Genomic DNA, 22,681 nt, shown 5'->3' with positions numbered 1-22,681 from the left:
CAAGGGCCGTAGGTTCAGACAGGTCTGTGCTAAGCTTATTTCCTTTCTCCTTTTTCAGGTTTTGTCCATTTGACAGCATACACTTTTAAACTAATCCTGGTTGTATGTTTTCTAGTCTTGGGCAGGGCCTGAAATCTCCAGGGCCAGATTATGAAGTTATGCATTGAGTTCATCCTGGCACAAACCTCTTTATCTCTCAGTCTTCTCAAGAAGTTATGATTCAGTATGCCATCCTGGTCTGGAAACAGCTGGCCTCCATTACTGTGCTGAGTGACCATCTAACCAATCACAAAAACTCAATCTGAGACAAAACCTGTCTGATGCGTCCATCTGCAAAATAAAAGGTAGAGGGAGATCAGCAGAATGTATCATTGGTCCCACACATAGTGCATCCTTCACCTTTTGTAAAAGACTTTGGCACAGTTTTGTTTACTGGAACTTTTTTTTCTTTTCCATGGGAGCAACAACTTTCTTCATTCCTTGAGGATGACATAATGTCTAGGTTACGTAGGTAACTCTTGAACCCTGAGAAGCTGGTGTCTGAAGCATGTTTGCTACACACCAATCTTGATTGGCTACTGTAGTCAGGTGATGTCACAGGTTTGCTGTGTAAGGGCACCTAGAAAGAACATCATCAACTTCAATATCTGAAGGAAGACATAAAGGCGTGCCTGAACAGTGAGCTAAGCTGTAGCCAAAAATGTGCCATACTGTGCACCTAGTGACAAAGACCTTTGATGCCTGTGGTATGAGGTCCACAGATTAATATCCTTAACCCATGGCAGAAATAATTAGAGAGGCCGCAGTTGTGTGACCGCCCAAAACTCTCAAAAAAGGGAGGGGGCAGACCATGGCCTGCTCTCCTGACCATCCAAACCCTTGGCCATCAGCTCTAAGGGACAACCTCACCAAAAGGAGCTTAAAAATGTAGCATCCCATCCTAGGCCTCATGAGAGAACCCCATTCTCTCAACTGCCTGGTCTACCTACAAAAATTTTGAATGGACCTTCTGGTTTTCCAGAAGACCTGGCAAGAGAGCATCGGGATGGAGTGCAACATCAGCTCCACACCCCCATGCTTTCTATCACTGATCATCACGGGGGCGTAACACCTCTTTTGAGGACTAAAAAAAACTTCGCCCTGAACCTCTAGAGAAACGCTCTGCCTAATAACAGGTCTCCTAGGGAATTAGTCGATGTACAATCGTCCGACTATTACCTCCATTATGAACCGGAGGGGCTACTGAGAGAACTGAGTGCCACAGCACTCTCATACAATCCCTACAAAGTGGGCATTCTCCGTGCTGAGTTTTTTTCACTCCTAGCCACAACACACAGATCACATGCACAGACAAACAAACAGCTACCTGAAGACAAAGAAGCTGATGACGTTCTTTCTATGGCACCCTTATATACTCTGCTGGCTCTCCTGTGATGTCACTTGACTGCGGTAGCCAATCAAGATTGCCGTGTAGCACACATGCTTCAGACACTGGCTCACGGCGAGCATTCCCATAGAAGATTTTGGTCGATCAGAACACAAGTGGACGACGCTAAATACAGGTGAAAATGGAGCCTAAAACGTCTTGTCCACTTTCAACCACTTCCACAGGTAGTCGAAAATGCATTAGACCGGATTGCTTTCGTAGTGTAGAAGCTCATTTGCTCTAATGTGTTAGAACAGCCACAAAAGACTGCCTACTCTCTACTTACTTACTTAAAGCAAAACATTATGGGAAATGTGCTAGCCAGACGGGATTTAAACTTTGTTGGCTGAAGACCCAAGTTTGGTTTGAAGATGAAAAACGTGCCAAGCACAATGTTCTCTTACCATTCCTGCAGTGATTTCTAACATGCTCTCAAAGCATTCTGCATGGTCTAGCGGCTATCAGAGCAGAAACAAAAGCTGATGCTCTCCGTATGTTTTTCCATTATCTCAGAGTGCGTTCATTTGTTAATTGTGCAAGCTCATTTTGTCCATTAGATCAAAAGATCTGAAAAAGCCCATACATTTACCCTCCCCTCGAAGAAATCAGGACAGAAGTGGTTGAAAGTGGACAAAAGAGACAAATTAAAACACCAGGTGTAAATATAGTGCCTGCCTTGTCTACTTGTGATCCCATCTTAATACCAGGTGCAAACAGAAAATTTGACTGGCACAACCCCTAACAAGCACAATGAGTGCAACCTGGATAACAACCTTCAGTGATGGAAAGTGGATGTAGAGTCGTGGCAGTTCTGCTGAATGTGGCTCAGAGACGTTAACTTAAACGTCGAACTAGGCCTGCATGCTTGAATACCTGGATTCAATTCTGTATTTACAGCAGAAAAATGGTTCTAGAAAAATGAAAATGAGTGCAGTAATTATATATAAATAATAAATAATTATAATTAAATGCCTTTTAAATATAACACTTAAAATCATTCCAGTTTTTTTCTGATTCTTAAAAGAAAAGGCTATTTAAACATTTTAAAGCCTGTTTTATCTTATTTTGAATAAACCTTTTCATAGCATCATTGGAAAGTCGCTGAGTCCCCCTACTGGGCCCCGGCACCCTGTTCGAGAACCACTGCTTTATATAAGAGCGTCCGACCCTCAATACATCACGTGACTGGATCCCGGAGCATTAGTGGCTCACGTCACGTGACTGGTGTCGACAGCAGACGCTGGAGCCTCTCCACTCCTCTGACAGGGATCTCGTCTATGGTTCACGCAAGCCCAGGTGTGCGGTCTTTCTGAACAGGTTTGATTTTACACTATTTTCTTCATTATATTTCTTCACAGCTATGAATAGAGCGTTGCATGTGAGCTCGCCGCTGTTGTAATGTTAAATCCCCGTGTTGCTGTTGAAAATCGCGAAATGGTGGCAGTGACACAGCCCAGAATAAAGATAGTGTACGGAGGACGGGTGTCTGCTTTAGTGTATATTGCTATTACTCGGATTTTCGTCGATGAACGCGATTTTATGGTACATATGGTAACGTTACTCAGCGCAGTATCTGAGTCCCAGATAGATGTCGAGCATCATCGTCAGCAGGAGGAGAAACAGGATGAAACTGGCTGATTCCTCACATAGCTCTTATTAAACCTTCAGAATTGCTGGTTATTATCATCATCATTATTCCTTCTTTTACATCAACCATAATGTACAATGTGTTAAATTGGGCGTATGATTTTTGCCGAAATGTTACATTGATATTGGATTCATTTTTTACAGTAAAGCGTTGGCCTGGTTTCTCGGGGTTTATACTTGATCATGTCTGGCATTAAAACACATTTCCATTTCTATACTGTATAAACCACCTCTGTTCTGTTTGAGCTCAGGTGGAGCTCAAGTCCGTTTTTTTTAAATAACTGAATAATGGATGTATACTCCCCTTTTTTATTTAACTTAGATCCCCTTTAAGATTTAGGAATGTCAAGGTGAATAAGCCCAGAGTGGTGGACTAAGCTAGGACTGATGCTTTACATGTATGTTAGTATTATCTAATAAATGTTTTTGCAGAATTTTTCACAAACTGACACTCCAAACACTCTCCTGCAGAGGAAGATTTTGATTGGACATTCTGTCATTCTAATGAACTGGACTGGTGTTGGCAATAAGATAATGTAATTCTAGCAGTTAGGCCTAACTACTATTCAGTGATGGCATAATCATTTTGATTGTGAAAATGATTCTGTAATTACTGTGTTAATGTATTGATGATTAGTATGTAAATATGATCTTAAATGTGTTCTTTTTTATTCGATTTTTTGGTCACACTTTAGATTAGGGACACATATTTGCTATTAACTAGGAGTTTTCCCTCAATAAACCCTTAATAATTACTTTTTGATAGAAAGTAAAGTAGTTGTGGTTAAGTTTAGGTATGGGGTAGGGTTAAGGGATCTAGAATAGGGTCATGCAGAATAAGGCATTCATTTGTGTTTTAGGAGTAGTAATAAACAGCCAATATGCTAGTAATATGCATGTTAATAAGTGAATAGTGAATGTGTAGACTACCTGTTCTAAAGTGTTTGGTTGTTGTTGTTGTTTTGTTTTTTTTATTATTGTAGTAAAAATAGGAATGTTGCACTATTCAGCCCAATTTAAAGATAGTTAAGAACACAAGTTGCTGCAATTAAATTTGTTCAGTTTGCATAATATTTATTTTATTTTGTAGAGTATAGTTCAGAATAAAATGTATCTGGTGTAAAACATATGCCTAATATGCATGATCTCTCAAATATCTGGCAGACTTTAGAGCTGTAATAAGGGCTTAATTTGTCCGCTGCAGGACTGCCAGTGTCACCTGAAGAAAGCCGAAGTGGGCCTTGTGTTTTTGTACCTGACCCACCGCAGCCTCCATCCTTCCCGCATCGACATCTGCAGAGACACAAAGTCCCCTTCAAATTTGTTTAATCTTTATGCTTGCCAAAGTCCTGTTAGATATCTTTTGCCATGTCACTGGCATGTCTCCAAACGGATGAGGCATTTATACTTGACACAATCGTCGTTGTATTATTATATGGCGACTAGGAGTAATTGTCCTTTAAACCATCAGGAAGCAGCAGTGAGAAATAAAGGTACACACGTGATGTTTTTTTTTTTTTATTATTATTACACTTCACCAAACCCACACTACAAAAGAATTAAAGAATTGTGTAAAACCAAGTAAACCTTGAGATTATTACTTGTGATATTAGAACAAAATATATGGATATGAAAACATGTATAAAACTACATTTCAAACAACAATTTCTTAAATATTTTCTAATTTAATTAAACATTTTCATTTAATTTCATGAACATTTTTATTAAACATGGATCTTTATTTGCAATAAAAGGGCTTATTTCTGATAGTGTAGGATCATTTTGTGAATGTAAGTAAGGAACTTAGACAAGCGCAAACTGGGTGCTGGTAAGATGCTGGTACATTCGTACCTGCTCAGCCAGAATCTCCTCAAAATCGTGCATCTTCAGAAGCAGAGCCACTCGCAAAGTTACAAAAAATGCTGTGCACACCACCCCGTGAAATGGGGTTTTGTGTACTTTACAAGGACGACCACCCACACCGCGATGATGTCACACTCATGCGGACCTGGCGAGTATAAACCAGGCTTCATTCCTCCTATATGGTTTTCTTTCTGTCATAATGACAGTCAGCATTTGGAATTATCCTTCAATGTTTTAATATCAAGACCCAGTCTTAGCTATCTATAGATTTCATATTTGTGCGTGGTTTGTCACTACTGAATCAGGGGACAGATGCAACCACTCAAATTAACTGCGTTAATATCTAAACATTGTTTAACTTCCCAGCTCCATATGATTTGTAATTTGTAGATTTTTGGATTTTCTTGATCAGCATTTGCCTATGACTATCACAGTCAGCTTCTGTGGACGTTTCGCAAACATTCATTTAAACTCAGTTTGAGCCCCAGCCCCATTCATTTGCCTGCAGTGTCAGCTATCAGCTGACTTTGGCTTTTACATGTATGCTAGTGTATGTGCACTGTGCATGTGATGTAAATTTCACCATAAGCACAGCACTGTCAGTTTTTTTTCTTACTCTTTCATACTCTGTACGCACAGAACGCGTGAATTTTTTTTGTACTAAATAGGTTGTACACAAGGTGGCGACACTGTCCTGGCCCGAAAAAGAAACAGCTGAGATGGAACAACAACAAACTACTGTAGTGTAGACACAACAACACAATAGTCGCCCTAAATAAAGCTCTAGTGTGAGGAGGTTAAGAGATATACGCAACTCTAGTTCAAAGACATTTTTATCAATCATAACTACGGAAGAGTAGCACCAAAAACATTGCTTGTATGACTGCATTGGGCAGGATGTCAAATGATTTTTTAAAATAAATAAATACAGAAAAAAATGAGCTTTTTTATCCAAATAGAAAAAGTAGAAAATACATATATATATATATATATATATATATATATATATATATATATATATATATATATATGTATATATATATATTTATATATATATATGTATATTTATTTATATATATGTATATGTATGTATATCGATGGTTAGCCTAAAAATAATAATTTTTTGCCCATATTGCCCAGCCCTAGCACCAGATAAATTGACATTTTGTATTGTCGCTACAATGTATTATCACCCAGCCCTAGGTTTAAATGTTTATCATATTGTAATTCAAATTATTATTTGGGGAATGTTGAATTCACATCAGACTCTTTGACAACCAGCTACTTTTCTCTTAAGACAACCGAATTGTATCTTCATTGATGGTGAGAATTGTTTACTCTCGCTTACAACTTGAATGGACCATTATCTAAATCCCTTAAAGGATTAGTCCACTTTAAAATGAAAATTACCCCAAGCTTTACTCACCCTCAAGCCATCCTAGGTGTATAGGACTATCTTCTTTCTGATGAACACAATCAGAAAAATATTAATAAATATCCTGATGCATCCAAGCTTTATAATGGCAGTGAATGGGTCCAACGAGTATAAAGCTCAAGAAAGTGCATCCATCCAAAACAAAATATACTCCACACGACTCCTAGTGGTTAATAAAGGCCTTCTGAAGTGAAGCGATGCATTTGTGTAAGAATAATATCCATATTTATCAAGTTATAAAGTAAAATATCTAGCTTCCGCCAGACCGTCTTCCGTATTCAACGTATTTTTTCGTAATTTGAATACGGAAGGCATAGGACGTAGCATAAGCGTTTTGAACTGTGAGAGTTTTACACTTTCTTTGTAAGTAGAATACGGAGGGCGGTAGAAAGTCCTATATACCTAGGATGGCTTGAGGGTAAGTAAAGCTTGGGGTAATAATCATTTTAAAGTCAACTAATCCTTTAATTACTTTCTCCCAGCTTATATTTGAGCATCAGACTTTTCACTCATTATATTTTTATTAATACTTTGTGAGAATTGTTTACTTTCACTTTGAACAAAACCAACAAACATTTAAATCTCTTAATTGCTTTTGAATATTCGAGTCACTGCTGCACTGATATGTGTGCTAGACAACATTAAAAATACAATATAGCTAGATCTAAATACAGAGGATCACTCATCTCGTATCATTTTACGATGTTATAATTGGTCATATTGTCCAGTCCTAAAACTTGCTCTTTGGTTAAAAGCACTAAGGCATCATCTACAAAAGAGTACAACTTTCTGTAAAGCTGCATGAAAGGATATGTATTGTTAAAAGTACTAAAAAGTAAAGTGAAGTGAAGTGAAGTGAAGTGACATGTGGCCAAGTATAGTGACCCATACTTGGAATTTGTGCTCTGCATTTAACCCATCCAAGTGCAAACACACAGCAGTGAACATACACACACCGTGAACACACACCCGGAGCAGTGTTAGTACTAAAAGTACTAACATAATTTGTTACATAATGTATATTATTTATTCCTCTCTGTTTCAGCCAGGTCATGTCACTAAAGATGGAAATGGATGCCAGTGGAACGTCCAGGGCACCCATATCCGTTCTGTCTGCCGCTGAGGTCAAAACCACCCTGAAGCCTGAACCCGACAAACCCCGATGCTCCAGTACTCCCTGCTCCCCAATTAAAAGTACTGTCTCAGGATACCAAATCCTTCACATGAACTCCAACTATCTAGTGGGCTTCACCACTGGTGAGGAGCTTCTTAAATTAGCCCAGAAGTGGTCTAGTCCTGACAACAGCAACACAGAGGCCTTGCCCAGCCCCATCAAAAAGCCTGTGGATGTAAGTCTGCACCGAGCCTCACGGATTTGCAAAGCCAAAAGCCGCTACTATCAACCATATGACATCCCGGCCATCAACGGACGTAGGAGGCGGCGCATGCCCAGCTCAGGCGACGGCTGCTTGAAATCTCTAGTGAGCGGGGAGCCCGGAAAGGCTTTACATGGCCCACTGCCCCTCTGCCTGTTGAAGGGCAAACGGGTGCACTCCAAGTCCCTGGACTACCTCAACCTAGACAAGATGAGCCTCAGGGAGCCGGCGGACACTGAAGTACTGCAGTACCAGCTGCAGCATCTGAATTTACGGGGCGAGCGCGTGTTCACCCGCAACAAGACATGAGTCCCCTCAGATGCCCAGCACTTCAACGCTCATCCGCCCGGCTGCAACGTAGGGCCTTGATTTTTACCACTCTTCCCCACTACGCCATAAATAGACCACTAATCTTCTTTGTTAACCAGAAGTGTGAGGAAACACCGCGAGGCCCAGTTAGGGGAAAATTTAAAGAAATAGTTCATCCAAAAAGACTAATTCTGTCCTTATGTACTCATCCTCATGCTCTTTCACACTGTTATTTTTTGTTTCTATGTAACAAAAAAAAGCTCATTTTATACAAGAACAGTTAGTGGTGACCACGGCTGTCACATCCATATGGATCGTGTGCTATATTCAAAGTGTGCTAAAGACGTAGCTTTGTGTGGGGAAAAGGCCAAAATTTGTTATTGATGCTAAAGCTCTGAAATTTCATATGTGTCCAGCAAAAAAAAGACATCGATTTCAGTCTGTCACACAAAACTATCAAGATATTTGGAAGACTTGAAATTAAAGTTGTAGTATCGATATAGAGTTGTAGCGTAGTCAGACTACTTATATGGCTGCACGACTAATCGAAATAAAACCAAAATCGCGATATGACTTAGTGCGATTGTCAAATCACAAAGGCTGCGATTTAATTAAATAAATATCTGTATATGTGTGTTTCAGAGTGAAGCGTGGCACTGCGTTTATTTACACAGGAGCAGATCATGATCTTATGTTTTCTGCATCTGCTCTGAGTTTGAGTCACTTTAACATGCGTTTGGGAACAACAACATGAGCCAACCATCTTCACAAACTTGTAATGAGAAGCTGTTGTCAACAAAAGAGTAATTTTGAGGGCTCCCTGTAGTTTTCTGCCCAAAGAAAACTTGATGGTTTAATTTTTGAAACGGAATTAAGACAGCCATAAACATTATAATTTTGTAATTTATGGCTAAAATATGCAGCCCTACAAACAAGTACGTCAAACCTGGACATGTTTTTATAAATCACATTTTAAATCGCAATCTCAGTTATTAGAAGAATCGCAATTACATTTTTCATGGAATTGTGCAGCCCTATTATGTTTATGGAACTAGTGTCATAGAGACAGAGGACTGGGGCAATACATCAATTCTCGATTCCCAGTACAATGATTCTGATGTTTTTTTTTCTCTAATCAGTTCTGAGCTTAGTTATAACAGCAGATGGCGCTCTATGCTAGTTTTTAACCGCACACTCAAATGCTCACGAAGAAGAGAACTGTGTTGTAAGTGGCTAAATAATACACTTGCACCTTGGCTCAGAATGCTTTTGACGTTAGATTAAACAGCCCACTGCAAACACCCTTGTAATTCACTTCAATTTTTTCAAACTTTATGAACGATTATTTTAAATTTAAGTGGTGTGTGTAAAGAAACTGGAAGCAATCAGAGTACATGTGTTTCTAAAGCACGTCTGCTGTTAAAAACTAAGCTCAGAATCGATTGGAGAGAGAATCGCGATACATCTGAAAATATCAGAATCGCTCCAGATTCTTTGTATCCTGTATCGATGTATTGCCCCAGCCCTAGTGACAGACATTGTCACTATGAACTGACTTTGTATGAAAAATAACTGCATTAACCTTTTTTTCTCCCTCCTTTTTCAGTTTGGAAAGACATGAGGGTGAGTAAAAAATGACATGAGAATGAATCCTTTATCCCCGCAATGAATCATTGTAAAAGTGTGTGTTACAGGGCATACATTCATTGTCATGGTGAGGTTTTTTAAGATTAGCAATAAATTGTGTCTTAATTACCTAATTCCTAGTGTGTGTGTGTGTGTGTGTGTGTGTGTGCGTAAAAAAAAATATACCATTGGAAATCAAGTGTGAAAATGGCTGTACTGCAAAAATGCATTTAGTCATATGTTCCCCCTCAACATCAAGTCACAAGCTTGTGTTATTGTGCTAACATTAGTAACTCGTGTCAGGTGAGGATCTTGACTGTTACGCAGTCCGGATGTTCTTTAATACACACTCTGATAGGCTTTGTGAAGGAGAGGCTTGTCTTTAGAGAAGCCAAGCTCACATTAGCATATAGAAACCATTAATTGCCTTTTCATTTCTTTAATCGATATTTTACAGGAGACTCACTGGACCGTCTTACACTGAATACTATATTATTATCTGAAAGGAAAAATGTTTGTTAATGAAGGTTGTGACACTTGTCATTTACTTTTTATTTCTCTTTCTTTTTTTGCCTGACCCCTTCATGGAGCACATAGTAGATAACATTGCTATAAAACCAAAGTCCAGGGGGAACTTGATAAATAATTTTTGAACAACAGACAATCTTTCACCGTATCACCCAATAAGCACTAGTAACAGTTTATGGGATCTTATTTCTTCATTTTGAACACAATGTTTAATATGTATCCATTTGCTTTTTTGAGTTTTTTTATATCTTTATCATGATGGAAGATATATTAGTTCCAGACATTTGAATCCTTCTGTCGGGATCATGTTTCTTTAGGATCTTTGCTAGATCTTTGCTAGTTGTTTGATACTTTTCAGAACTCCCTTTTTCTAACCCTCCTTCATATTTTTTCTTTATCTTTTTCCTGTGATTTTAAATGAATGCATTGAACTGAATTGCTAGATTTCACCCTAAACATTTCAGACTGTATTTTATAGTTTTTTTTTTGTTTGTTTTTTTGTCTTTAGGTTGTCTGACATTTAATCTAATTGATCTATCCTAATGTTTTACCGTTACTGTACATTCAGCTAACCATCAATGGAATATGCTCTAAAAAGCACCTTAGATTCATTCATTATATATTTATTAATTGTGATGTGTTGGTGATATTTTATTACAGTATTTCCAAAAGTTTTTTTTTTTTTTTTTTTTTTTTTTTAAATATTGGTTTTAATTCAAGCCTAATTAATAGTTTTGTTGTTGTTTCATTTCCTAATGGCATAGTTTTCATGTTCTATGAATTCTTTGGACTACTGTGAAAAAATGAATTAGTGACATTACACTTTTGGAACAGTGTCGTTTTTTTTTTTTTTTTTTTTTTTTTTATCTACACAGCAAAGCATATACAGTGCTTAACATAAAGTGAAAGATCAAGCCTGTTTCAGTCTATTTATAATATTTAACAATAATAGGCCTACTACTTATAAGGTGAGTTTTCAAGTGAACAGCTTTTTAAAACACCACTAATTCTGTTTTCCACTTTTGTATTTACATTTCTTTTGGTCAGCCTTCAGACAGCTGTCATCATTCCATCTGAAGTAGTTTCTCTCTGACCCAGTCATGTCCAAAGTACCAAAAAGTGAGCGGTTTGTTTTCCTGCAGGCAGGCTCGTGATTGGCTGTCCTGCTGCGGCCTTTTACCATGGAAGACTGATAAGTGAAAAACATTTGAAAAAGCTGGCAACTCATTTTTAGGAATAGATTTTATTTTATTATTATTTATTTTATTTTTTTGTGGAATAGTGGAATTCTAAGCAAGACATGTTCATACACCCTCTGTGATATTTCAGAGCCAATAAGGGTAAAAACTTAAGCTTGAAAACCTGTCATGCACTGAAAATGTTGAACTGTTGTATTCTCTTTTTGTCAAAAATGTAATATTATTAATAATAATTTAAAGAAATTCTCCTGCCTAGAGGGATACAACGTAATTGATTTTAGCACTTGTAGATTTTAACATCATCATAATGAATAAAAATGTGTTAGAAACCACTACTGGCTGCAGTGCCTTCAATAAGAAAGTACATTATTTATCCAGAAGGCATGTCTTAGTTTGTCTTAGAATACTTGAATGCACATGTAATATTGTTACGTTATCTTCTATTCTGAACATGTTTAATGCTTAATGTTATTTTACCCTCTGCAATGTTTCTGTCAAAGTTTAACTTTTGTTTTTGTCAAAGTTTGAGTTTCATTTGATATTAATAAAACACTGTTCTTTGCATTGTGTATTTCCTGCATTGTGTTCCCAAGGAAAGTATATATATAAAAAAATATTTATATATAAATGCAATGCAAGTCACTTGGGATAAAAGCTTCTGCCAAATGCATAAATTTGTTCTTAATCAATGAGAACAGTGTTATCTGAAATTTACTTCTGGCCTCTTCGTAGTTATCCGGTCACAGTAGGACTACAGTGTTCATAACTGCAACCTTTCATGCCACAGTCTAAATATAAGCCTGGTTTCACAGACAGGGCTTAGACTAAGCCAGGATTAGGCCTTAGTTCAGTTAGGGTATTTAAGTAGCTTTTATAAATGTACTCGAGAAAAGAAAAAAACATTACCGGTGTGAATCTTGAGACCAAACATTGGCTCTGACATATTTTAAGATATATCAGTGCAAGTTATTTTCAGTTAATAAAGCTCAAACATGCATTTTAGTCAAGAACTAGCTTTGAGCCTTGTCTGTGAAACCGGGGCATAATGTCATAGACTTAAATGTAATGCTTTAATCAAAACTTTTCACAATTAGTTAACCTTGAGAGCTGTAATATGAAAAACGTGTTAAAAGTTTTCGAGACTTAGCTATTTCATATTGCAAACATGTCAGCCAATCACAGCAGTGGGCTTTTACACTGAAGTCTCCCAGCGGACACGCACCTTAAAACAGAGCGTTCAAATAAATGCGTATAAATGAATCAATCTGTGCTCTCATTTCACAATGATTGTTCGAAGCTTTTCAATAATTATTGCCTATACAGCCCCTCATTATAAACACATACAGAACATAGCCTAAGTGCAATTCTGGTTCGCTACCACCACTATCATGAGGCAAAGAAATCGTATTGAATTATGTTGCTGAACAAATTCTTAGCTTAAATGGATAGCCTACCTGGCTGGACAGCTTTAAATCTAGTTTCCGATTGCATCACAGATAATGAATGATATGGACTTAAATACAAATACAGTGCTGGTCCTAGATATATATCTAGGATAATTTATATATATATTAGTAGTAAGAGTGTGAGGATATTTTATGTACATGCTTTTCTAAAAATAAGATGTTGTCTAATGTAAATACAATAAAAGATTTACTCGAAAATGATATCATCCGCTAGATGTCGCTCTACTGATATGGAATGCAACCTTTACAGTCGCGCTCTTCTTCTGAGGAAACGAACCCTATAGACTAGTATACTACTCTTACTAGTTACTACTTTGACCGGCAGAAATCAGAAGAGTAGTATGCGGTTCCGCATTCATTTGTGTGGAATGATGCCTTGCTGTCATCTTCCGAAAAAAAAAGCTACAGAAAGTTTATGAATGTGAGCAGGCATGTTGTCATCATTGGTATCGCATTGATGAGGGCGCTTACTATTTAATATGAAACGTTATGGCTTGAGCGGATTTCTCTCCATGAGTGGATACGCTCTGTTGGAAACGAATGGAATCTTTGAGGAAAAAAAGGAACAATGGAGAAATTGGAGTCTTTAACATTGCAATATAGGCTATCTATTCTTTTCTATTGTTGGATGTACATCTGATTCCTGTTGTAACCTACTTGGTAAAAAATATAATTTATCAATTGGTCATGTGCAGAATATGAGAAATGAAGCTTAGACAATACATACATTTATTCATAATTTCAAATGACCTGCTGGAGTAGTTACAGTATAAAAGCTTCCTCAAAGGAACAATAGCAATATGCTATCACTCTGAGCCATACGAAGAACAAGGCTGCATCCAAAATCGCATACTTCCCTACTATGTAGTGGGTGAAAAACATAGAGGGCCTATGTGAGAAAAGAAGTATGTCTGGACACTTCCCATGAGGCCACGGGAGAGGGTTTGTGAATGGCAATGAAGCAACGCAACTGATGCTGGTAGGTCACATGATAATGACAACATGACGAATGTAGTATGTCCAGATTACTTTCATACTACAAACACATACATACATACATACATAGGCTATAGAACTTACTTTTTTAGAGGTGGTGAAGTAATTACTCAAAATAAGTACCTACTCAAGAGAGTATGCTATTTCGGACACAGCCCAAATGAAATGTAGGTCAAATCATGAGCCATTTGACTCATATGAATGACAATAGTGTGTGCAGAGACCCCGGAGATAATGTGATGCTCACTTCTGTCTGCGTCTCCAGGGCTTTGTTTTGTTTTGTTTCATGATTTTGTTATTATGTTAGGATGCAAATGAAGTTTGACAAGCGTGACAGACACTACTCTCAATTTTAAACATGGCATTCGTCTTGCAATATCAGCAAGACAAATCCACAATATCACTACAAACTTAAAAAATATGCTAAATAAAGCATGACAGCATGTTTTTACAATATTTCAACTCATCAAAATAAGTAATTTTCAACTTTTTTCTATAAGTTTTACAAGATTCAACTTAAGTCAGTTTAATTTAAGATGAAATTGCTTATACAGCCAAGTTGATTGTACTTAAAAATTTAAAACTTTTTTTTACATTGTAAAATTTGCTAAACTTAAAAGTCAAAAACACAAAGTAATGTTTGTTTAGCAACATTCCAGTTACACAAACATTGATTTTAAATTTTATTATTTTTGTGTTTTATGTTATTTTTTATTTGTATGATTAAAAAATGAAGAAATTACTAAACTATATAAAAAATATATATATATGGCATGTGTATAAAAAATGAGTTTAACCAATACAATATAATAATATACAAGATGATGCAGTGAATACTGTGAAACGTTTCTGGACAAGACAATGTTTGCCCATTGTGCACTGTTTTTAAAATGTTAATGTAAATAATTAAAAACATACTCTACATTTTATCAGATGTGAAATGTTCATAATAATAAAAAAAAAAAAAGGTCAAATTCACAGTAAAAAAAAAAAAAAAACCTGACAGCTGTGATTGACAGAAGTATATAATATGGAGGGATGGCATATCAAAGCCTCTATATTTTACGACATATACATTTTATTAAGTAATACAATATCTACTTGAACTACCAAAATCTTTGTACCTTAGAATGTGCTGATAAACCATAATAAAAACCAAAAGGTGGTTGGTGGCTCCCAAACATAAAGAATTCAACCATAAAGACCTTAAAACATGGTTTAATTGCTTCTATTTCTTTCATCTAAATCATAAGATTCACCATAAAATTAACATATACATTAAAAAAAAAACATAATAATAATAATAATAATAATAATAATAATAATAATAATTATATATATATATATATATATATATATATATATATATATATATATATATATATATATATATAAACAAAAACATGATTAATCCTTCCAAATGTTATTTCAAAAAGATGTATTATATTTTCTGTCTCATCTAAACAAAATGTCCATAAATGTTGATAAAGTGTATTACAGACAAATATGCTATGAATTTGTTTCAAATGTAATTCTCGAATTTTTTATAGATATCCAAAAAAGAAAAGGGAACAACCAAACTTATTTTCCAAGTATGTATCCCAAAAGATGTTTTCTTATATAACACATTGATGCCGCTGTTCCGCGGGAGAGAGCGGCCGCCTGTGGGTGACGTCACAGCCCGGGGTTTCTCTCTCTCTCTCTCTGTGTGTGCTTGAGCGCGTCATGGCGGAGACCGGCTGGTGTAGGATTTACAGCTGAAATATGCCTGCTATCCCATCTGTTTCCCGGCACATGGAATACACAAAAACTGTTTAGCATTTAATCCCAAGGCACTCCTGACCGTGGAGGGGGAAAACTCAGAAACTCATTTCTCAGAACAAAGTATAAGAGTGTTTTTGTGGAGTTCTCGAGCGACAGCGGCGATCATCCGAAAGAGTCCCCGAGAGCAGCGCGCACACAGGCAGACAGGTAACAGATCAAAACACCTTCAATATGACTGCACTTGTGTGCAGAACGTGATGGACGTAGTTGAGAAACCAATCGTGGTCGGGTATTCATTGGTATATGTCTGTATACTGTTCGTGGTGCTGTATTATGCTGTTTTGAGGGCTAATGAAAACAAACCGAGCGGCGGATCTACAGAAACGCAGTGCGGGAATCAACAACAGCATGATGATCAGACAATATTACACTGAAAACACCTGCATTTCAGCGCGCACGTCCGATCATGAGACAGAGCACAAGAGTTCATTATCGTAACTGTTTGTTTTAAGGGCTTAAGACAAGCCAGCTGAATTCAAAGCAGAATGTCCCATAAAATCAAACTCCAGTTGAGTGAAGCTGCTCATCTAGCTTAGCACGCGTGAGAATAACTGGCTAAACAAACAAATAATATGTTAAACTGGGAAGATACTTTCTAAACAGGGTCTGAAGACTGGTATATAATTGATCTTATTAAGATTAGATGTATACATTGTGCTCCAATAGCGTGAATGTGTTAGCGACCGGTAGCCAAATAGCTAACACGCGCTTCTCGCTTAGCTTTAGCATGCTAAGCTAATTTAGCCTTGCTACAACAGAAAGACACTGATGAAAGATTTGAAATGTAGCGCCAATCCAGCGCGACAAGTGGGGCAAACGATCAAAACATAGTCCCAAAATATGTATTTATGTGGGGTAACTGAATTTTAAAGCCGGCTAAACTTCATGACAACAGATATTTGTAAACGGCGCTGAACATAAAGGTGACCCGACAGTAATGCGCGCCTGTGCCCGAGGATGGCGCTGCTTCAGATGGCCATACAGCGCAGGAGAGTCCGCGGCTTTTTAGGCCTGACCCTTAGAGGCCTCTGCGGTCAACATCACACTTATCACTTTCATTCATTAGGTAATGTTTAAGATTTTGCTTTACATAAAAGAGAAAGTTCTGTACGACTAATCGGTGGATTTTGATTGGTGACAAAACATGTGGTTTGTCACTAGTGTATGCCAATTAACTATAAAGACAAAGTTAAGTGTTTTGTTGAGAGGAAGTGAAGTAACCCTTTCTAAGAAGCACTTGGTGTTATCGTTTATTCCAGCAATATCAGGACTAAAATACTGAAGAATAAACAAATAATTCACATCATATGCAAACAAATGTTGCCAATTTTTTTACTTTTTTGCAAACAAGATACAAAGACATTTCTATTTGTTACATTTGTAACGTTTCTGAAAACCAGCTCTTAAATTGTTTCAGCAGCAGTGTTTTGGTCATCTCAGATTCTCAGACTGATTTAGATTAGTCTCTGTTTTCTGTCAAACATAAGATAAGTCACTTTGATAGGAACCTGTCATGTATGAGCTTGTGTTCTAATCACATCCTTAATGTCTTTTCAGGTGAGCTGCTCTGAAGTGGCGCACGCAGACTGCACGGATCTCATCAGGGATTCATCTTTAATATTTGATTGAGATGGATGCACGCAGTGAGGATGAAAGTGTCAGCAACAGCAGCGGAGAGTCCAGGTAATCAGAATACATGTCATTTCCATGTTAAAAAAAACATTAAAGGAATAGTTTTGCCTGTAAATGAAAATTGTCATTTGCTCACATTCGTATTCCAGCCCATTTTATTTTCGAGGTAGAATATTAGGTAGAATATTTTAGCTTCTTTATCTGTACTGTGGATGTTTAAACTGGATGTTTATTCATGCTATCTGGCTTCAGAAAAGACACCCTTGCAGTAAAGACAGCTTCATTGATTGTAATCTGAGCCATTTACGTTTAATGTACCGCTAACATCCGATGCAGACACTGTGTTTGACAGCAGACATTTACATCAGCATTCCAAACTGTTTGTTGTCACATAGCATCAAAATGAACCATTACATGTAACTAATCTGCATACCAGGAGTTGATTGGCATGCCTGACTAATGGCTGGTAACGCCATTATCGTTAGTTATCAGTAACGCATGTTTCTCCACTCTTTCTGAATTAATAAACACATCGCCTGTTTCTCCAGACTTGTGCTTGTCAGTTGTCCATGATTTCAGTTTTTTAACTGTAGTCTGTTTTTCTAGATCTGAAAAGCTATATAGGCTTAAATTATCACTGAATAATGAAGCATGATTCTTTGTTTGCTTTATGAGATGACATTTTCCTGTGTGCGAAGACTGTTAGGGTTAAGGTTATGTAAGGCATGATAAAACTTCTGTTACTGTAAGTATATATTTTTCAACATGACAGTAATTTTAGCGTAGCTTTTGTAAAAATATAGGTAACACTTTACAATAAGGTTCATTAGTTAAACATTAATGTATTAACTAACATGAACTAACCATGAGCAATACATTTGTTACTGTATTTACTAATCTTCGGTAACGTTAGGTAATGAATTTCCAGTTCATGGTTTGTTCATGTTCGTTCACAGTGCATTAACTAATGTTAACAAGATTTTAATAATGTATTAGTAAATGTTGAAATTAACAAAGATTAATAAATGCTGTATAGGTGCTGTTCATTATTAGTTCATGTTAACTAATGTGAACTAATGAACCTTATTGTAAAGTGTAACCAAAATATTTAATGTTCAAAAAATTTACCCAATTAGTCAACTAGGATTTCTAGTACCTAGTCCTGATTTCACCTGTAAACTATACAAGCCTGTGTTATTTTGTTGGATGAGCATTAACTGCCATAAAAATATTAATACTATTTACTAATTTAGGTGTTATTGACATGTCGACATGTTTAATTGTGCAAAAACCATAAGTTTGGAACTTTGTGGGGAGGAATAATTGATGACCGACTTCACATTTTTGGGTGAATTATGAATCCTAGAAATGTTTCATGATAATTATATTGTCTAATAATAATAAATGCTTTCACTTAATCTGTTCACTATTATTTATGGTCACATATAGTTCATTACATCATAGTTTGGAATCAAGCAAAGCATATGGTGTATTAGAGGAATTAACTCATGTACACGTTTGTTTGTGTCTCAGTAATTCAGATGATGAGTCTGGGTCAGGATCGGGTTCTGCCTCAGGCTCAAGTTCAAGCAGTAGCAGTTCTAGCAGTAGCCAATCAGGGAGCAGTGACTCAGGAAGTGGCTCGGATTCTGGAAGCCAATCAGACTCGGACTCCGAGAAATCCAAGGAAAAGAATGATCAAGACAACAAAATTGATGGAGCAGCGGTAAGCTTCATAAAGCTTCTGTGTGAAGTTGTCAGTGCTAAATGATGCTTTAAAATCCATTTATTCCACATCCTGCCAATGCTATCCTCCAAACAGAGTGCAAATTGACATGCATGTTAAATTTATGAAGGCTTTACTATAAACTAAATGGTAACTGATTTGTAAATTGAATTATCTGCAGGAACAAACATTAATTCCTCTGAACATAGTAGCATGTTACTGTCATTTCTGTGTTCTGTTAAAATAAGAGACATTTTACGTTTTTGTTATAGTTTTATAGAGTCATGATGGTTTTTAGTTTAAAAGACTTCCATTTCTGCCTGTAAGATTGTTCTGCTGTTTACAAATGTTTTCACTACTGTAAAGTAATGGAGCTGGCGAAGATTTTCCATGCACTACACACAAACCTGAATAATTTATTAAATTCATTGTCACTTATTTTAATTAGTTTATAGATTTGATCAATTAGTTGTTAAAGCCCTAATTCCCATGCTTGCACAAATAGTGTTTCTCTCGCAAAGTACACAGACTCCACTCGTGATTTGATTTCAGTAAAGTTTTGTGATAGTGTGTTGTGATGTAGTCCAGTAATCTTAATACAAACGTTTTTGAGTTCTACTTAAGTGTACTTTTAGAATAAACATTTCTCAATATTGTCCTCATTATCATTCACAGCTTTTGCATTTAGAGCACCTGTGATTCTTTAAAATGTAGGCACTGTCTTGGTTTTGGAACACAACGTTCCAAATGTTTGAAAATATCCTTGTTTCAATACTGTAGTTTTGGAAGTCCAACCCTAGTATCCTGACAGTACAAAGGTCAGCCATGATCAGGAAGCAACAGCTACAGCAACAGCAGCAGATCCAACCGCAGAGCTCTTCAAACACTGGCTCAGATGAGGTACTGCATGCTGACTTAAAATGAACTCCATAAAAAGCATCATAGATTTGCAAGATCCCAAATCCCTCTCGTTTATAATTCGTTCTTCTGTGTTATTACCTGCAGGACTCTTCCAGTAGTGATGAGTCAGATGATGACTCAAAGAGCAGGAGTAAAGGGTGAGTCAATGTCTGTTTGGTGTGGAAGCCATCTGCATTAGTAAACATGAGTTTACAAGTTATTTGGTTAACATTTATGCTTGTGTTCTGTGTGTAGGTCTGGATCGGACTCTGACTCGGGATCGGGTTCAGGAAGTGGCTCATCGGACTCTTCAGCAGAGGAGAACAGTGACGAGTCGGTGTCAGACTATGAGCCCAGTCACAAAGTCAAGAGCAGAAAACCTTCAAACAAGTACAGTTTTCACCTTGTAGTGATGCACCAAAATATAGGCTACCTGAAAATGGTTTTGAAGGGTCGAAACTATTGACCAAAACAGTGACTTTTTATTTAGGGATGCACCGAAATTCCGGCCACCGAAAACAGCATTTTCGGTGTTTGGCTGAAAGAGAAAAATATAAATGCTCCACTCATGTACCGCTCATCACAAAAGCAAAGTCCGCTCAAATAACTCGCCAACATGAAATTTCTATTTAGTAGTAAAATTGTTTCTGTTTGCAATAGCCCTCCTGTGCTGCTGTAACATGGTGAGGTATAGCTGCGCTGGTAAAATGACGCAACCCTCTCCTTCAATGATCCACTCCCCACTACACTTTGCACACATGCTCTGATAATAATAACTTTGTAGAACTATAAATTTTTTGGATAATTGGTCAAAAAACAAATGTTAAATCTGATTGTTGCGTAGAACTGAATAAAGAATAATATAGTTACTTTCAATAATATGGTTATTTTTTTATTGACTTCATTGATTATCATTTATTATCATTGATTAAATTGAGTTTAATACAAAAAAAACTAATTTAAAATGATAAATAATTAAAAAAAAAAAATCCAGAATTTTTTTTTTTTTTTACTCATTTCAATATTGTTATAATACGTATACCCGGGGCATAAAACTAACACCTACCAAAACAATTTTTACCAGCCATGAAACATAAACAGTCAGTTATGACACCAATATTTTAGATACTAGAGAAAATTCACAATCCTCTATTCCAATTTTGATACCAAAAATCCACTAACTTGCTTAACAACTAGCTTGCTCAAAAGCTGTTTTTTTTTTTTTTTTTTTTTTTTTTTTACTTTTTTTTACTTTTTTTTTGTGTGGTTAACATTAAAAACACAGACAGCACAGCAGCGGGATCATTTTTCAAAGGTATAAGCTAATTTAATTTTTGGGCATGGCCCCTGAGTAATTGATTTTAACACTTGCCAAACTCAGTTTAATTTAGTGTCTAAGCATATTGAGGGTGTTATTTGGAAGATAAGAGCAAATATATTTTTCTGAGATTTGACTTCAACTTTTAAAAAAAAGTATTTTATGCCAGCCAAATGTAATTTTATTGATGCAAGATGGCACTATAACTGAAGAAAATCCTGTGTGTGGAACTATAATCATAATAAAAAAAGGGAAAATCCATGTTTTCTACATTTGTTGTTTTGGTAGTGTTCTTTTGACATATGCTTGGACCCTAATGATTGGTGCTTATGGCTATTTTGTTGTTTAATTTTCTTTTAAGTAAACATTCCATTACTGATCAGATCTCTTTTCATCTCTCAGGGCCAATGCCAGGAATGGGAGAAATAACAAAGCTCCCAAGAAGAAGCCCTCCCGCTCCTCCTCAGATGATGAGGACGATTATAAAAAAGCACTAGCGGGGCCTCGGCGGCAGGCCACAGTCAATGTGAGCTACAAAGAAGATGAGGAACTGAAGACTGATTCTGATGACCTGGTGGAGGTGTGTGGAGAGGACGTCCCGCCACCAGAGGAGGACGAGTTTGAGACACTGGAGAGAGTCATGGAAATGAGAATAGGTCGAAAAGGAGGTGAGAATAGCGGTGCTGAAAATTGAAATGCTGTATTGTAAACTAGCATTGTACAAGCTTTTGTATGTGACAAGTGTTCAGTCTGTTTGATGTGTAACTATATCCACACAGGTTTCAGAGTTATTGCGTGTTTAGTGTGTTTCTTTTGGCACAAAGTGAAACATGACAATGCAAATCAGATTGGGGGGAAGTTTAGAAGGGATATAAAACACCACTACTTTTGTTGAAATGTTTTTTGTTCCTTAACAGCAACGGGGGCTGTAACCACAGTGTATGCCGTAGAGGCAGATGGAGACCCCAATGCCAACTTTGACCACAACAGACAGCCAGGAGAGGTGCAATACTTGATCAAATGGAAGAACTGGTCCCACATTCACAACACCTGGGAGACAGAGGAGACGCTCAAACAACAGAATGTCAAGGGCATGAAGAAACTGGACAACTTCAAGAAAAAAGAGCAGGAGAAGAAGAAATGGTATGAACGCTTACAGAAATTATTTCCTGTTGGCAATGTGGCTTTAGATGTTAATTTTGTTTTCTTGCGCTGCCATCCACAGGCTCAAAGCAGCCTCACCTGAGGATGTGGAGTACTTCAACTGTCAGCAAGAACTCATGGATGACTTGCATTCTCAATATCAAATTGTGGAAAGAATTATTGGTAAGAGAATTCTGACCCCATTTTCTTTGCTTTTGATTGTTCTGACTTGTGACTGTTTATTTACCTTCAATGTTGCCTTAATCT

At 36.9% G+C, this 22,681-nt stretch overlaps 2 protein-coding genes across 3 annotated transcripts in view; both read left to right on the top strand.

Annotated features, from left to right (window-relative positions):
* Positions 1-2,620: 2,620 nt before the first annotated feature.
* On the top strand, positions 2,621-11,080 carry macir (macrophage immunometabolism regulator). 2 transcript variants are annotated; one of them, XM_067395733.1, is made up of 3 exons: positions 2,621-2,743; positions 7,417-8,104; positions 9,663-11,080. In XM_067395733.1, the coding sequence occupies exon 2, from the start codon at positions 7,424-7,426 to the stop codon at positions 8,054-8,056; it is 633 nt and encodes a 210-aa protein (XP_067251834.1). In that variant the 5' UTR covers positions 2,621-2,743; positions 7,417-7,423; the 3' UTR covers positions 8,057-8,104; positions 9,663-11,080. The 2 variants fall into 2 exon arrangements, with proteins under 2 accessions (XP_067251834.1, XP_067251833.1); XM_067395732.1 differs by having other exon boundaries at positions 7,417-11,080.
* A 4,509-nt stretch (positions 11,081-15,589) lies between these two features.
* chd1 (chromodomain helicase DNA binding protein 1) overlaps positions 15,590-22,681 on the top strand; it is a 29,013-nt gene continuing 21,921 nt past the window's right edge. The window contains exons 1-9 of the mRNA XM_067398401.1: positions 15,590-15,842; positions 17,253-17,378; positions 18,861-19,053; positions 19,834-19,953; positions 20,059-20,111; positions 20,209-20,343; positions 21,674-21,939; positions 22,189-22,414; positions 22,497-22,597. Of these exons, the coding sequence (XP_067254502.1) occupies positions 17,326-17,378; positions 18,861-19,053; positions 19,834-19,953; positions 20,059-20,111; positions 20,209-20,343; positions 21,674-21,939; positions 22,189-22,414; positions 22,497-22,597 (1,147 nt within the window). The 5' untranslated portion in view covers positions 15,590-15,842; positions 17,253-17,325. The remainder of the gene's footprint in view (positions 15,843-17,252; positions 17,379-18,860; positions 19,054-19,833; positions 19,954-20,058; positions 20,112-20,208; positions 20,344-21,673; positions 21,940-22,188; positions 22,415-22,496; positions 22,598-22,681) is intronic.

The sequence above is a fragment of the Chanodichthys erythropterus genome, chromosome 10 (assembly GCF_024489055.1).
Source record: "Chanodichthys erythropterus isolate Z2021 chromosome 10, ASM2448905v1, whole genome shotgun sequence".
In the NCBI taxonomy this organism is placed as follows: domain Eukaryota; kingdom Metazoa; phylum Chordata; class Actinopteri; order Cypriniformes; family Xenocyprididae; genus Chanodichthys; species Chanodichthys erythropterus.
The sequence above is the reverse complement of the archived record's forward strand: the minus strand, read 5'-3'. Positions and strand labels throughout refer to the sequence as shown.